The sequence below is a fragment of the Ruditapes philippinarum genome, unplaced genomic scaffold (genome assembly GCF_026571515.1).
Source record: "Ruditapes philippinarum isolate M1 unplaced genomic scaffold, ASM2657151v2 ctg1031_1_1_1_1, whole genome shotgun sequence".
NCBI lineage: Eukaryota > Metazoa > Mollusca > Bivalvia > Venerida > Veneridae > Ruditapes > Ruditapes philippinarum.
Window position 1 is genome coordinate 391,124 of NW_026853822.1, and position 17,780 is coordinate 408,903.

The following is a 17,780-nucleotide window of genomic DNA, read 5'->3' on the forward strand; positions in this document are numbered from 1 at the left end:
CTCCATTCTTTACAAATCACTATCTTTATCTCTTTTTAACCGTCTTGATCAAGTATATCTCATTGCATTGATATAGTCAATTATAAGTCAAGTAGGCTTTGTAACACCGCACTTTTGGGTCAAACGTACGTTGGTGTTGAACCCCAAACTGCAGCGAACTTTGGGGTCAAACGCACTTTGGAATCAAAATCGAGAAATTGACCACAAAGTGCGTTTATATGCTACATATCATTGCATTGTGGGTTCCAGAGCTCTGAAGGTGTCAACTGAGTTCTGGTTAAATACTGAGTATACTTAAAATTGTTTAAGGTTGAGACGTACTTACTGTCGTAGATACATAACTGTGCAATCTTACTAAGGCTTTTTAAAACCTCACTGTAGGGTTAATCGTAATATGGTGTTGAACCCCAAAGTGCAGCGAACTGTGTGGCTGTTAAAAATTGTGAATTATGTATTTAAATACAGATGTCATGAAAATATACTGTTCTGTCAGATTTACTTAATATGACGGGAAGTAATAAAATACAGTAAAATCGTCTTTTATCATCTTATTTTCCAACAGTTAAATGTTTGCTTAAATGACTGTAGCAAGTAAGTTAGAAGTAACATTCATTATAATCAAGTTGCATGAACTTTCTTTAAAGCCTATCTCACAAGTTTCGAATGTCCTAAATATTTGGACCGCATGAGATCACTAATGCAAATGTATACAATGCCGAAAATCATTTAAAAAATTAGCTTAAACCTAGTTTATATCAAACAATGAATATAACAAGTTAATTTTACAATAAATAATATACACGAATGGAAAAGGATAAGAGCTCAAAGCTATAAAGCTTATGAATGTCTACTCCTGTATATTTTTACTATGCAGTTAAATTATGACTGTATTTGTAATATTGTTTGAAACAATAAAGTTTATTTCTAACATAATCATAGTGAAACTAGCTATTGTTCAAAAGATCTTATTGTGAAGAACATAAACAAGATAAATGATGGGAAAGAGAGGGAGAGAAGTTTGAGAGAGATAAATTTGGATATGTATTTTGTGAAATTAAGCTCATTGAAATCGGTTACTTTCACGTCGAAAAAAACGCTTATTAGCGTGCGAGCGGGGCAAAGTTTTATTTATGTCATAAATCTCGCTCCGCGCCTCCGAGGGGCGAGGTTTTATTTATTAAACTTCATCCCGCGCTCCCGCTAATTAGCGTGCTTTCACTCCGTACCCCCGCCATTTTAACTTGCTAATTTTCGATAATAATAAATTAATGTAGAAATGTTATCTCCCTTTAAAATATCTTAAAAAGGGTAAAGTCTAGATTTTAATGGGTCGTCAACTTTAGTAAAGGGATCTGGATTTTAAAGTGTATGCCATGCTAAGGCCTCTATCCTTTGATATCAAAACTTGAATATTAAAAAAGAACATCATTGATTGGAAATTGCAACCCTTAGATATAACAAATTTGAATAAATTTTTATTATACTGCTATTCTTATCCGATTTAATAAGTTTCGCCTACTTCGTGCCTTATTTTAGGTTTACCGTTGGCATTAACTACAATATTTACTTAAAATTGTTACTAAAATTCATGTTGATTGATTCAATATTTGAATTGAAAGTGCGGTCGTTTGTCAGATGTTAAAAATGCATATGTACCTGTGTAACGCGCTTTAGCGTTTGACAGAGTACGTAACGCACTTTGGGGTTGGGCGTCTAAGTGCGTTTGACCTCAAAGTGCGGTATAACAGGGCTTTTATCTTGCCTTATATACTCTGTTGTCTGATTATTTCAAGTCGTATGATGTAAACCTATACGTAGCACCAATGATGTAGGTTTACACCTGTATATATAGTACGACCAGCAGAGCTTTTCAAAACGTGTCTTCTGACGTCTGTAAAAAGACACTTTTGAATAACTGTTACATGTTCCATCTACAAGGATCTGGGCACCTGAAATATACGGTATCTTGCTTGTGCCAGTTGACTCTTTTTGACATGCAATATTTTTTTCTAAAAGTCGTGTATTTTATAGATAACGTGGCATGATTTAACATTTTCAAGAGAAATTTTTGGTGCCATTCAACGTTGAATATGTCGCATGCTTCACTTTAAGTCTTGTGAGAATGAATATGTAAAAATCTTTGCGATGATTAACCTTAATTCGTGCATCTGTAGCTTATTTACAGTTTGACTATAGTGTAGGTTCTTCGAAAGAAAATGTTAAATCTCGCTACTTATCATGTAACAAGACCCAGACGTCTGACAATTCTCAGTGCTCGATGGTAAATCATGAGCCTGATAATATAGAATTTTCTAAGTTCATAAAAGGCCATATTTTTGTCAAAATTCACATAAGAGTTATGTGCCTTGAATTGTGACCACCTATCATGCTCTCAAACAAGTGTTTTGTATTGTATTCCCTTCATTAATTTTGGAAATGCCAACCTTCACGCGAATACTTAAGTGTGACGCCGACGACGCCGACGCCTGTGTGATTACAATAAGATTACTTCTTGTGGAACAAGAATGACAAAATAGCACAACAATAATTGATCTATTTAGATTGACGCGGCCAATTCAGGCAGCAACATGTGAAAAGTCAACATATTAATCAATAATCTGCTGGACTGAAAGTGAGTAGTTTTTGTCATCAGGATATTGTTGGTTACTCGACATATGTACTTTGATTTTAAATCCGATGTACTTCGATCAGAATGTCAACAATTCAAAGCTGTGAAAATCCATTACATAGTTCAGCAGATAAGACAATAAATATGGTATTTATTACCAACCGAACGAGTCATTTTTGTACGGTGGCACAAAGGTGACATGTGTGCGTTTTTATTTATCCCGTACGCACGAGATTCAATGTGGTGGCCATGAGTAGTTAAGTCGTGGGAACGAGATACTATGTCGTGGCCACGAGTTACTAAGTCGTCGCAACGAGATAATTAAGTCATGGGCACGAGATACCATACCGTGGCCGCGAGATACCATGTCGTGGCCACGAGTTAAGTCGTGGGAATTTAGTGACAAGAGTGATAAATTTAATTGCATTCTCTAATATAGATTACATAATAGACTGAAATTATAGAAAAAATCGTGTTCGTCCTTTGATATTTCAAACCATATAGTTGCCATATGATCATCATATGGCAAATATGCATAATCCAACGTTTGTTCAAAATGTTTTCCTTTTCTATTTTAGCTGAATATGATCTTCACAGGCTTTGTTCGATCGTTGGGACCTATTTTGATCGTAACAATTGCTCTTGGACATTGACTAAACGTCCTTTGTCTGCTGATTCAGAGATCATATAGGATAATTTATCGTCACACATGGCACAATTACTAGTTTGTTATCCTAAAAAGCCTGTAATTTTGATCTACCGCCGAGATATGACCAAACCATCTACAATTCTACAATGTGTACTTTTAGACTAGTATTTGTATAGAAGGCAACATATATTAGAGAATAATCAGCCGACACAAACGTACCGTCTGCTTGTACATATCTTACATTGATGAACTTTTTTGTTATATTTTCAATATAGAAAGTTGGAGAAAGTTGGACGTGTCCATGAAATACATTTAGCATTATAAGTATAAGATTAAAGGGACTTAAAGCTATCGTTTCAAAGTACAGAATTTAAGTTATATACACCTGGAAATAAGTTAAGCACACCCCGGAAATTCAAAACTGGTTGTGATCCCCAATTGTTGGCTTTTGCAAAAAAAAATATTCATGAATCTACATAATTTCGATTTCAGTGCATTTGATACAAAATTGCTTGTAAGACAATGGAAAGGTTTCTGTTTATGCGCGCACGCATGCATGCGCATATGCATGTGTGCGGCCGTATGTGTTTGTGCATACCTGTCGGCGTAATTGTGGTTCGCAATTGACTGACGAGTGCGTTTTAAAAAAATTAAGAATGACTTATGATAAAATGGGAATTCATTCAAGTTGCTGTTATGATGCACCGCATCGATATAGGATAATAGAAGGTAAATGCAGTTGTTTTCGCAGCAGCACGTAAACGTATTTAAAGCCGGAGCCCGCTGGGCGAGAGATTAAATGAGCCGCGCCATGGCAAAACCAACATAATTGGTTTGCGACCAGCATGGATCCAGACCAGCCTGCGCATCCGCGCAGTCTGATCGGGATCCATGCTGGCTGTTCGCTTACAAACCCTTTAACAAGTAGAGAAACTGATAGCGAACAGCATGGATCCTGATCAGAGTGCGCGGATGCGCAGGCTGGTCTGGATCCATGCTGGTCGCAAACCCATTGTGTTGGTTTTGTCATGGCGCGGCTCAAATAAGTCCGAGGACTAATATAGATGTTAATGCGTACAAAAAGGTGCATTCTCGCTATTCTTGCATTGAAGTAAATGTCTTCTATACTTTGTTATTACGCGTTTTTTTATAAATATTTCGTATAACACACATTTGCCATACTTTCAACCTACTTATTTGAGGCCATTTGACAGTTATGTATTGATATCGATTGCATGTAAAACAATAGGGCAGTTACTACATTAAGCAGTTTTAACTTTGCTCCTTCAGATATTAATATTAAAACCGCACAACAACGGCTAGTGGTCACGTAAATATATCCAATTATTCGTGTTTTCTTCTCCGTAAATGTTTACTTGCGTGCACAAGTTTTCGCCAAATATTTGTTTTATGCCATGTCTGGTTGCAGTAAAAATCTGGAACAAGATAAAAGGAACTTCGATCTTTTCAAATAATTTATTTGTCATTTTGCTACACACATGGTTTTGAATGGTCTAGGGCTTGAACAATCTTGACTGAGCATCCATCGTCGCCAGCAATCACTTCGCAACCCGGTGGTGGACCAAACGTCCCTGCGTGTATACCGTATCTATATCGGAGAGAACATGCATACAATAAATTGTTTAAATAAATCACCGCCAGATTCACATTGACTAGCTTACTACATAAAGTTTGTGGAGTTCTTACTCGACACAAGGTATGAATTACATCTTTGTGAATTTTTACAATTTTAACTTCGTAATTTCACGTTTTCAACATTCGGAATTCATGAAATCACGATTTTAACTTCAAGATTTTTAACTTCACGAATTCAACTTCAAGCATTCACTTCTTTTGAACTTTTGAGATTTAAGCCTCGTGAATTTATGATTTCAACTACATAAGAGTAACTAATAAAATACTTTGATGATGCTTATAAACATCAAAATTAAAACTGATACAGCTCATTGAAAGTGAAACCGATTAAATGAATGCATGTCTGCATCGCACGTATTGCAGCAACCATTGATTAGAATATCCCCTGTATTTGTTATTAGGCTTTTATCTATATGTCCACAGGCTCGTTCAAAAGGAATTATAAATTAATTATTTTGTAGTAAAGAATATCATATTGTGCTTTGAAAGTGTCCGTCCTATAATGGTACCCAAACACATGTGTTGGTGCTATTTTCTTCCATGACAATTAATTGGCTAGTTGCAGCTAGCCAGAGCCTCCAACTGACATCTCTATTCCCAGAAGCAAACTGAAACTGGCAACACTACAAAATTAAAAGTTCAATGTTCTACTGATATCAGTATCATACCTACCCGCAGCAAGACAAAACCAAGGATGAGGAATCAGTGTGGCGGGAACATGTACACTTCTCACACTTTTCTGGTAAAAGTAGCTCACTTCCGTCTAACATTGTTATGCCGTCCTTAGGCGTGCAATGAACTCCATCTGCAATAGGCGAGGAAATTATTTTAAAAGAACTACAACATTTCTGGTACTATTGCTTTAACAGCAGCGATAATAGAAAATCGTTACGTTAATACATAGTCAGGTGAGCCTATTTCGCTAGGTTTTTACTGCCCTTCCTTTTCATATTTCTCTGCACATCACCCTGTTGTAGAGAACATTCAAGCCTATCATGAAAATAATCCTTCATGGGGTGTTAGGCGAACACAAACGAAATTGTCTAACATTTGGCGTTGTTAAGGGTGACATTTGCATTGAACTGACACAGGGGCAGCTGGCGTTCTGCACACCGTATTGAGGTGACATTCAAGACAAGTTTGAAGGAAATCCTTTAGGGTGTATAGAATTTTTATAGCGGACCTGAACTTGCCTGATATTTTACTTACAATGATGACATTCACCTTAAGCCGTCATAACGGAAATATGTCCACACCGTCTTGTTGAGGTTAACATTGGAGAAAACTTTTGGAAAAATCTTTTCGAGGGTAAAGAAGGTATACAGCGGATGCAAATTTGCCTGGCATTTGTTTCCAAAGGCTGACCTTGTACTTAAGCCGACACAGCGGCGGCATGGGTTCTGAACATGTGCTTGTTATGGTGAACTTTTGAAAAAAAAGCTTGAAAAAACACATTGTAGGGTTTAGGAGTTAAGATACGACACAATGAAGTCGGATGAATCGGCCTTCGGACTGACATGGCAAAATCCAGACATGACCCGTCCACATTAAGGGTTCGGATTATGATGACACTGGGTTGAAGTAAAGGGCAACATTTTACAGCTCGACATCTGCTGTTATGATACTAAAATCTTTGCTTGGAGAGCTGGGTTGGTAATGTCATTTATCAATTTTTTGATAGAAATGCCTATAAATAGCACTTACCTTCTACTTTACGGTAACAATAACCAACCGTTACATCCAAGAAGCATACAAATAAAACACCAAGAAGCACGATCTGCATTTTGAAGGGATCTACAAATCTGTGACTCCAGTAGGTTTTTGTCTTCCGTGATATATTGTGTTATCTGTTTGTTTGAAGTTCTAAGGGTTCTTTGGTGTAAACCTATACATAGCACCAAGTACAATGGCAGATTAGGTTTACAGTTTTTTTTGCTTATTTTAATAATTTAGTTTCTTCTTAACATAAAAGTAAGCCTACTAGGAAGTTAAAGTTCGAGATCTATGACACATTCTCTGATAAAAAGGGAGCAAAATCAACGTCGTGACCGAGCACTACAGGCAGAAATAGTGGTTTGTGTCAACAAAGTTTACAACTGCGATTGTATATTCATTTGCTTATTTTAGTTCAATGAAGATCATCAAATATATACTAAGTATATTTTATATCTATATCGTGCCGTGATTCTTGTCACTTAATGATGTTCCAATCCAATGTCAAAGATGAAGCAAATCTTTAATACAATCAAAGCACAGACCTGTATAAAATATTTTTACTTGGGCCACATGAACAAAATATATAAATCACTATGTTCTAAGAAGAGTTGCTCTTATTAAATTGCATTTTATATCCAGCAAAAAAATCACTGGAGTTTAATTGGAGTAAGCACATTCGTTGGATAGTCAATCTGTTTGTAATGTTATCTTTTGTGAGTGCTTCTCCTCCTACAGTTCATGGTGGTTTTTATCGAAACAATTGTATCTTTTTTTTGTACTAGCATCGGTGTTTGTGTATGTCAAAAAAGATTTAAATTTCCCTCCTTCGTATAGAGTGTATGACATTTTGAATATTTGTTTGCAAGATCGGCTTGCATAAGCAAACTGAGTATATTTGCATGTGTGTAACGTCACAAAAAAGACTGTAATAAGGCAGCAGTCTAAGTGGAATAAACACGCAAGACTGCTAAATTTGAATAAATCTTTTCATGGCTGGCGTATTATCATTGCGTATAAAGATATGAATATTTGAAGAGCAAGCAGAGATCCCTAAGGACCAGTACACGGTATTCAAAAAAGACCTTGCTCACCGGAATGAGAAGTCATGACAACTCTCGACATAAAGTATAAAACTACATTGATGTACGGATTGCATACTTATGATATGAAATGTTAAAAGACCATTATTTTGTTTTGCACTATTTTTGCATTATCATCATTTGTCAACTTTAAACAGCACTTTTGCCCAGAGCATAAAAATTGCAACCACTTTGATAACCTAGTAAGCAGGAAGTAAAACTCAAACAAACTTAAATTTTGATATCTGAGTCTAGACATGATTGTTGTTCTAAATTTAAGATAACCTACTAGTTACAATCAATTATGAAGATTTTGTCACAAGGTAAATCTATGTATTTCTTTTTTCTTTAAAGCCTGCATTATTATTCTTTTTTCTTAGACATTTAGAATATTGTATTTTTTAAGTAATGTAAAGTTACGCAAGTGTTGACTTTAAAGAACCTAATTTAACTTTGTAGTTTCAGTATTTGTAGCAGTGACTGCCTTTTCTTATCTTCTACGGAAAACCGGTAAGTAATTATGAATGTGTCTTATTTATTATACTTGTATATCCAAATTTTGACAAACAATGAAATTAAATGTGGTGTATTTCATGTTAGCCACATGATGCCAGGGGATGGGGTGGGGGCGGTGACGGTCACTTGCACTTTCGAGTTCCGTCCATGAACAGGCTAAATCAAACTGAGCCTGCAACATTTTCAATGTTCAATTTTCAAACTTTTTCGTTCTTGTTGTTCTTTAGTGATTCCTTATCTCTCTTTTTAGTCACATGATCTTGAACCGTATGCTTTCAAGTTGGTATGTATTCTATCACACAAAAAAACTTAACGGTTGCATACCTAACTAGAGTAGTAGTAGAGCATATAACATTACCATTATATGTGATACATAGCAAAAAAGTCGAGAATTTGCCAGTTTGTTGTTTGTTTAACTTCATTGTAGCATATCAATATGTCAGCGGTAAGGACATTTCAGCTAAGCAAAACTATTATGTGTCGAGTCACGGTCAATGTTACAAGTACAAACACCCTATCCTGTATAACTGAGGGGTTGTTGGGAGTATTATTTCGTATCTTATACTCATTATCAACTCTTCTTCGACTAAATAAAAAATACATCACTTTATTCTTCCACTAAAAATACAATACAGTAAGAGAATAATCATGATAAGTATCAAATTACCTTACTTATCTTGTGACAACTGTTTCAGACTGTCTGGATTGTTTCACCTGTAATAATGTAACTGCAATACCACAATGTAAAGCTACTAGAACATGTTCGTCTGGAGAGGTGTGCAGTCTGTTTATATATTTTTTTTGTTTTACACGCATTTCCTCAAATGATCATTCAATTGCAGGGTCGTCCCAAGGAAAGGATATCGTTGAAAATTGCTGAGAGTTTTAGATATATTTGTATGACATTCATGGGGAAAGAAATTCAATTGTACTCAAATTATTTAATTGTTTTCTATACCAAATGCTTTCTACTTGGATATTTTACCACTGTGACACTTTTCATAACATGCGGTAATTACTTACATGACTTAAGTAATAATGTGAGTTTAGTTTATACAAATTTATTTTAGTTCGATTGTGTTGGAAGCTATAAGCTTATTGAAACATTCTTGAATCCGTTCCTGGAACCAATCAGTACTACGTAATGAATGTAAAGTATCTTGCTCCAGGAAACAACGGCTTGCCCCTGACAGGGTTTGAACCCACGCAATCAGCAATCCTTAGATAACTAGTCCGACGTCACGCCGCCACAATAATGTTATGATGCATGTAAACAATATAAATTAACAGCAACTGTCAGATTTAACTTTTATCATCAGTTAATTGAAAAGTTTGATAAACAAGTATTAAAAAAGTATAATTTTAACAGTTTACGATAAGTTTTTAATCTCACCGTTGTGTTGATATGTTTTTTTTTTTTTTTTTAGTTAAATCTTAAATTAAATTTTCATATCCTCATTTTATTTAGCTTATACTTGTAGGTATGTTACGCAGAACACACTCATTCGGCAACTGGTAATGTATTTTCGTTAGGATGCAGACCAGCAAAAGTAAGTTATGTCTAAATATTGTCCCGGATTTTCCAATCATGATTAATTTGATTAACAAATGCATATGTGGTATTTTCATATTTATGTTGTAAAATGTTTAATTTAATTATTCAGATTTACGCTGCCGGGTATTTATCACATTAACAAGTAAACTTAATTTATTTATCGAAATGAGTCTCCTTACAAAAAAAGTGATAAGTTGAAAATTATTTCTACACTTTTTAAACTTAGCAAACAGTGTCACAAATCATGTATTTACAAGACAAACATAGATAAATAGTATTAAGTCTGTGCTAAAAATTCCGAAAACCTTCCATTCTGTCCTTGTAATTCAACATTTTGAAAAATAAATATTTGTGGAACTGAATAAGTTAATATATTTAGATACTACTTTTCAATATGCAATGAGTCTAACATCAGCCCAAACCTGGCAATTTCAAAATGTTTTCCTGCTTTTCAAAATAAACCTTGTCAAATTTAGTGTGTTAATAAGGTTCCTTTGGTCTTCCTCTAGAAATACAAGATACGGCAACCCATGTTTTAAGAAATAACTGTTCAAGAGAATCAATTTCTGTACATTTTGAAATCATTGTGCCATAACTGACATTGCTTAGATTCAGATGTTCAGGATAATATTTAAAAATGCTTCTTTTTCTTATAAGACATACAAGTTAGTAGGTGTTAAGTGTTGTGCGGCAGCAGTAAAAGTTACACAGTATTTTACTTTAGTGTTGTTATAATTTTTCTTGTCCGTCCTTCGGCTTAATTGATTCTGATGCCACCTTATGTTGAAGATTGAGTACTGCTTAATCGGGAGCTTGGACGCATGAGGAATCTTTTGTAATGTTAAAAGATGTATATGAAGAGACTAAAACTCTGTTTACTGATAAACTAAAGTTAATATGTTGATAAAACGCTTATCATTTAAAAAAATATATATAAAATGACCAATTGTTAATAATCTGCTTAATCTGTAGATAAAAGTATCAGTATCAGTTTGTTCAGTTCATTCCACATGTAGAAGTCAATACAATAAATAACAAAAATACCTAACGCCCAGCAAGCCTAACATAACTTTGAAAATATCAAACAAAAATGAATCATTACATGGTAACAACTTATAATGCAGAGGATTTTTTGACATATTTAGATGTGTTCAAATTTAATGACAACACCAACCGCAATAACGGGGTCACTAGTGGGACGGTCTTCTCCTATCGACTCAACTTGCACGGAGTGTTGTATGGACCAAAACTGTAACAGGCAGCTGTGTCAGAGCTCCTGTAGGTGGTATATTACGTATCAAAATATGTCCAATAAATGCTTGTTTAAATACCGGTAGAAATGATTGATTTTGGCATTAAACCTAAGCAATCCATCTACTTGAAATTTTGTTTCACTTTTTATTACCTGGTGGTGTGCTGCTAAAGAATTAAAACCAGTATATATATTGAAAGTTTAGTTGTTATATATCCACTCCTTTCAAATTTTATTTCCTATATAGTTGTTTCTACAATACAGAAGAGAGAGATACTTTATAAACAATTTTAAGTCAGTTATTTTTTAAATAAGAATTTAAAATCGGTTTATTTTGATTTTTGTTAATCTAGATCCGCACTGTAAAGACATCCCAAAGGCCAATTGCGCAGTGGTTGGAGCTATGCTAAATATATGTTTGGATACACAGCATGCAAAATTTTCCTGTCGCAGATTTTGTGGATTATGTAACTTTTGTACGTCATCTTATTTTTCTTACTTTTCTTCTTTATATTTTTTACTCTAACACTTACATAAATTTCTCGTCCAACAATTTCTTTGATATATAAGTATAATTTGTATCTATCGGGAGTAATTCTGCGACTCCATGGAGCAGCTCCTTTTTTTAATATAATGTAATTGTTAGTATGCATAACTTTCAAGTATAGGTCTGTGTTCCAACAAAATTAAAAGTGACGTCCTGAGCGAGTACTTTCATTCAGACCGCTTAAATTCAATAGTGCGTAACCACTAACCACGAATGATATTTTACTTAACATGTATTATTGAAATGCTATTGGTTAAGTAGTTCATCTTTTTAATTCCATTTTATATCTATATTTATTTTTCAGTTGAGGTTGAGTGTAGGTTGACTGGTCCTTCAAACTATAAAGAAAGGGGGTCCCATTGCTCTGATGCTATGGCTATAATTATGTCATTTAGTGATACATTAAAGTATCTTTTATTATCAGCCGCCAGTCATGTTTAACATAAAAAATCAACAAAAAAGAAATGTAGAGACATAAAACAATATTATTATAATCACTTAATATTAAAACAGACGACGGCTTTTGGGCAAGTTGGATGGCATGGTCAAAGTGTGGCGTTACATGCGGAAAGGGACTCCAATCACGTTCAAGGACTTGTACAGAGCCAGCTCCTTCAGGTGGTGGGTTAGATTGTGTTGGTGATTTACACAACAATAAATCTTGTGAACTATCGCCGTGCCCTGGTAATTAATACTCCAAATAAACAAAGATTTTGTTTGACAAAAACTTGCTTGCCGCATACCTTTCTTTAATATGATATAAAGGCTAAAGATCTATTTACATTTTTAAGAATTGTAAATTCCGCAGGCAGTCAATAAGTTCATTTCTATTAATATAATTTGTTGAAGATCTTTATGCTGTCAACTGCTTTCCTTGATTATTGAGTAATATATTTGGAACATCTGTGTTTTAAATAATGAACGTGACGAACGTCCAATCTCATCTGATATTAAAAATGTGCAGTAAAATGTATTACACTGACAACAATGTAATGACTGCGATGTCATTACGTTGTAATAAAGAATTAACAATAATCAAAGAATATTTTATTACGTTATTATTTTACTAAGTTCACGGCGGATGGTCTGCTTGGACGTCTTGGGGTAGCTGTAGTGTAACCTGTGGAATTGGAATGCAAAGAAGAGACAGATCGTGCTCTAATCCTTATCCGAGCAGATTTGGAGATCATTGCTTTGGAGAATCGAGAGATGACAGGATATGTTTAACTAAAGCTTGCCGAGGTCAGTAGTGTCATCAATTATATTTACTTTTATTCATTTTTGTTTGCTATTCAGTTATTTTTTATTCCATAACGGAAGTCGCTATTACAAACTTGAATTAAACTTTGTTTGTTCAAAACAATTAAACACAATATAAGATTAAATATTAAACTTATATAAAGTTGTCTATAATATCCCGAGAAGTGAGTATTATTTTCACTGAATTTAAGTTTTAGTGTAGTTATATTTCCTGGTCCTTCGGGATCATTGAGTCCAGCACTTAAAAGTGTTGAGAATTATGTACCGCTCCTGTCGGTGCTATGGGGCATGAGGAATGTTGCACGTTTTCATAATCCCTCATGTACAGACTCAACCAAACCGAGCCTGCAATTTTCATGTAAATCTGTTTAATGCTTCCGAGGGACAACTTTTTTCCAGATATTTAAAAAAAGTAATATAAAGTTTTGCAAAACCTTATTCAGTGTCCAACAATAATATCAAAGAAGTTCGTACAATTTATGTTTAAAACGCATTTTTTGTTATTATTTATGAAGCTGCAAAATATTTCATTTATAAATATACATTCACGACTTACGCATTTACAGAGCTTAAATTAAACTGATTATTGTGAACAGGAAAATATTCAGACTATGTTCGGATAATTATAAATATGTAAAGTAGTTTTATTTATTTTTCAAATGTTTACGTATATCAGTTTTAATATTGCATTATCAGATGGTGGATGGTCATCGTGGAATGTTTGGACCAGGTGTAGTGCAACATGTGGCGACGGAATAAAAACCCGAACGCGGCTCTGTGACAACCCTTTGCCCTCATTACTTGGGAGATACTGTGTAGGGGAACCATATGAAGTGAGCTTATGTAATGATAAACATTGTTCAGGTAATCCTAATTAAATATAATTGATGTAGTCTCTAAATTGATAAACATGTTGGCAATAGTGATTTCATTTATCAATTATTTGCGTTATTCTTAATTCAAAAGATTCACGGTGGCGCTCAGCTTAAAATCACCTCACAAAAGCCCAATTGATATAATATATTTTACATACTACAAAAGCGCATTTTTATGTGATTTATGTAATAAATCTTAAAGAAATAATTTCTAGAATTACCAGCCGTTAAAATAGTACATGTAAATTACAATAAATGATTTAGATTACAGTAAGTACATGTGCAAAGCAATTTTTTATTGTAATTTATATATTTAAGGTACAAATGGGTCCTGGGGTCAGTGGACAGGTTGGTCAACATGCACTCAGAAGTGTCAACTAGGAATAACCTCTCGACATAGGAATTGCAATAATCCAGAACCTTCTAACGGAGGAAAACACTGTATTGGAAGCTCATTTCAAATAAAAAATTGCAACGAAGGTTGCTGTCAAAGTAAGAAATTTTTCATGAATTATGGCCTTTCAGAAGTAAATGGAAGAAGTCTAGCATTTGATTTATTTCTCGTTATGTAGTTGTAAATTATTTTTAAACAATACAAGGAAGCACAAACAGCATTTTGAAGTTTGAACCGCCCAGGCTTCTATACCAATAATCCGCTTTAAAATTGACCAATATCTTAAACAATTCCTCAAAATCCCACAGCTTTTAATACTATGATGTCTTCTATGATAAAATATTGATAGTACTTTTTTGATACTTAAATCCAATGTTACTTGGTATACATTGATATACATTGCATTGTATACATTTGTATTGCTACATGTAACTAAAGTTAATACAGTGTTTTTCTATTCTGTTCTGCAAGAATTATATAAATGTCTGACGTTAATCTTCTTTCTAATTCCTTGAGAGATCAAGTGTGTTCAGACAATAAAGATAGAAGGGTATTTGCATTCGATTTATTGAATGATGTATGTGTAATGAGAAATTTTACTCAAATTCAGTTACGCAGGGGAACTGGGATAACTGGTCGTCATGGGATGATTGCAATCGAAAAGGCTTATTTTCAGAGCATAGGACACAGAGTAGATACAGAATATGCACAGGAGGCGAGATTTGTTTCGGGACATCCTCAGAGACTCAAAACTGTTTGTTTTGAAAAATTACATATTCCAGATGTCAACACTCAATTACTTCCGTGACCAATTAATAATGCGTGCAGCCGCACGATTAAAAATCTAGAAAAATTCCTGATTAAATCTAAGAAACCTTACATCGTCTTATGTGAACGCACGTTGTGTCCTGTGTCATCCTAATTATGGCTCGGTTTTTCCACAAGGATTTTATTTATTATTTTGCAGTTCTTCTACTCATGACGTACCCTGTGTCACCTTACAACAACGTACATAAGCATTACGCTGCTTTAACGTGCACCTATTCTTAACCAGTACTCAACTTTGAGTTAGACCTGTCTTGAACCAGCAACTTCCCTTAGCAGTCGACTACCTGTCACTTCAACAGACTTTCCGTAACAACAATGTGAATTCCTTAGCAAACTTTGATATCCCTTAAGGTTAGCATCCAGTGACTACCATAGCAATTTTTCACACTTAAGCATTCTTTGACTTCTATAGCAACATTTGACTTCCCGTATCAACCAGCGACTTCCATAGCACCATTGACGTATCTTCGCAACAACTGATATCAACAGCAAATCTTGACTTTTCATAGCAACTAATTACTTCCTTAGCGACAACTGACTTATACAGCAACCATTGACTTTCATAATCTCATGTTATTTACTTTCCTTTACAATAAGTGGCTTTCGTAGCAACCATTGTCTTTCCATAGCAACAAAACAATCAGGGACTTTCGATTCTTTCATGCGAGGAAGCCATCGAGCTAGCATTCGGAACGTCAGTGGTTCTACTTAAGTGCACGTTCGTGCCTGAAATAATGCACGGAAGAGCACTTGAGGTCTTCCTGGACCAGTAAAGCTGGATATGATCTATACTGTGACGATGTGACACAACCGACAACTATTTACCGGTACTTCATGTTAACAAAGTTGACCTCTATAGCAACCATACATTTTCCTTAGCTACCTTTGACTTTCTTAAGAAACCAGTGACATCCCATAGCAACCAGTAACTGCTATAACAATTATTGGCTTCCTTATTAGCTACAGACTACTATAGTTACCATTGACTTTTGACAACTGACTCCAATTACAATCATTCTCTTTTCATTTCCCTTACGGTTGGGGGTTGCTTTAACGGGTAAGTGCATCAGAATTGTATCCAATGTTTAACCCTGCGTGAGCGTAAAAGGCAACTCAATGGGTTCGAATAATTGGAGTCTATGTTTCTATCAGAAACATCAGGTGAGATGGTTTAGATGACGCTTTGAAGGTTGTTACACCTGAGGTTAGACAAAATCATCTCTCCAGTTTCGTCGCAAATGACCTTAACTGTGTTGGTGCACCGTAAAACCAAACAAAAAAACTTTTCAAAGCAACCATTAACTTTCCATAGTAACCACAGGCGCTAGTCACATAATCAAATATTTTACATAATCGGTCTATATATGTATATAAAGATATAAGGCCCCCAACGAAACAAAAACATCATGCGGAACAAACAAGAACACTGCTGAAATTAACGACAAGATCACGGTTATCTCTTTCTGGTCGCCACCTGAAAGGATCAATCCAAGCGTTAAAGCTTTTTATTTCATTAAAATTCTTCAAATAGCAAAGAAATGAATAAAAGTTTCAGAAATTGCCAATATTTTCAATCCATGTCGTTTTCGACGTCCAATCTATTCATGTATACAAACACGATTTCTGGTCGATTTCTACGAAATAAATAGAAAACATCTAAAATTTCCTCATAAAATATTATATAAGGATTTGATTGGTTCAGATAATTACCGGAATACTATTGACCAATCGTATAATACTATTTCTTTGCTTCATTTACCTCTCACTTCAAATTCAAAATGGCGCACTTTACTTGACCTCCGCTTCTACAACCAATATTTTTTAAATATTTGCGTACAAAGAGGGCTCAAGGTCAATTTAGATTTCGCAGATTGATAGAAAAAGAGTTTGTTTATGAATTTTATGAGGAAATTTTAGATGTTTTCTATTTATTTCGTAGAAATCGACCAGTAATCGTGTTTGTATACATGAATAGATTGAGGTCGAAAACGACATGGATTGAAAATATTGGCATTTTCTGAAACTTTTACTCATTTCTTTGCTATTTGAAGAATTTTAATGCAAATAAAAAGCTTTAACGCTTGGATTGATCCTTTCAGATGGCGACCAGAAAGAGATAACCGTGATCTGGTCGTTTATTGCAGCAGTGTTCCTGTTTGTTCCGCATGATGTTTTTGTTTCGTTGGGGGCCTTATATCTTTATATACATATATAGACCGATTATGTAAAATATTTGATTATGTGACTAGCGCCTGTGATAGTAACTGTTGGCTTTCTTTCGCATCGGTTCCATAACTACAATTGATTTTCCTTTACAACAAGTAATTTCCATATCAGCCATTGAATATACAAAGCAAACACTACATCCATAGCAACCGATGGACAGCCATGTAGAGCAACTACTGGCTATTCACAATAGCCGGTAGCTTTCCTTACCAACGTAGACTTTAGTATCAAACATTGACCATTTTAGCAATTTGCAATTTTTGTCGGTTTCATATTAGGGAATTACGTGATTTTTATGGTTATGCTTACTGACAATATGCCGGCCTTAACTCAGTTTTCACAAACACTCATAAATTCAACTTTAAACAATATTTTTGCGGGTGAAATTCACTCATAATATGTATTTTGTAAGAAATTGTTGGAGCAATGTGGAGAAAGCAAAGAGAAAGGAGTTTAGAATTGAAAAGCAGGTAAAATTTTGATTAGCTTTTTCCTTTTCCGGCAAAAAGAGAAAAATAATATTTGGGTAACGGACATGTGTACTTGTTTTTGTTGATAACTCCAACACAATATAATATGTTCAAGCAATATCATAGAC

The 17,780-nt window shown here is 34.6% G+C and overlaps 2 protein-coding genes across 3 annotated transcripts in view; one reads left to right on the forward strand and one right to left on the reverse strand.

Moving 5' to 3' along the window:
• The window catches only part of LOC132738045 (beta-microseminoprotein-like), a 60,403-nt gene extending 53,544 nt beyond the window's left edge, over positions 1 to 6,859 (reverse strand). Inside the window, exons 1-3 of one of the 2 annotated variants that reach the window (XM_060725469.1) lie at positions 6,639 to 6,859; positions 5,607 to 5,739; positions 4,740 to 4,887 (exon numbers count right to left, since the gene is read on the reverse strand). In XM_060725469.1, the coding sequence (XP_060581452.1) occupies positions 4,770 to 4,887; positions 5,607 to 5,739; positions 6,639 to 6,717 (330 nt within the window). In that variant the 5' untranslated portion in view covers positions 6,718 to 6,859 and the 3' untranslated portion in view covers positions 4,740 to 4,769. Of the gene's footprint in view, positions 1 to 4,739; positions 4,888 to 5,606; positions 5,740 to 6,638 lie in introns of those variants that run through there. The other variant, XM_060725467.1, reaches the window with a different exon arrangement.
• A 1,073-nt stretch (positions 6,860 to 7,932) lies between these two features.
• On the forward strand, positions 7,933 to 14,993 carry LOC132738046 (coadhesin-like). The gene is made up of 11 exons (XM_060725470.1): positions 7,933 to 8,052; positions 8,189 to 8,239; positions 8,941 to 9,020; positions 9,727 to 9,795; positions 10,946 to 11,078; positions 11,406 to 11,528; positions 12,113 to 12,283; positions 12,671 to 12,841; positions 13,556 to 13,723; positions 14,053 to 14,226; positions 14,739 to 14,993. Exons 1-11 carry the CDS (start codon positions 8,034 to 8,036, stop codon positions 14,891 to 14,893), a joined length of 1,314 nt encoding a protein of 437 aa, XP_060581453.1. The 5' UTR covers positions 7,933 to 8,033; the 3' UTR covers positions 14,894 to 14,993.
• Positions 14,994 to 17,780: the final 2,787 nt, after the last annotated feature.

Excerpts from the sequence above, each read along its gene's own strand:
- LOC132738046 (XM_060725470.1), top strand. Across the intron at positions 8,240-8,940 it reads TTATCTTCTACGGAAAACCG|ACTGTCTGGATTGTTTCACC; the intron begins GTAAGTAATTAT and ends CAACTGTTTCAG. Across the intron at positions 12,284-12,670 it reads TGAACTATCGCCGTGCCCTG|TTCACGGCGGATGGTCTGCT; the intron begins GTAATTAATACT and ends TATTTTACTAAG.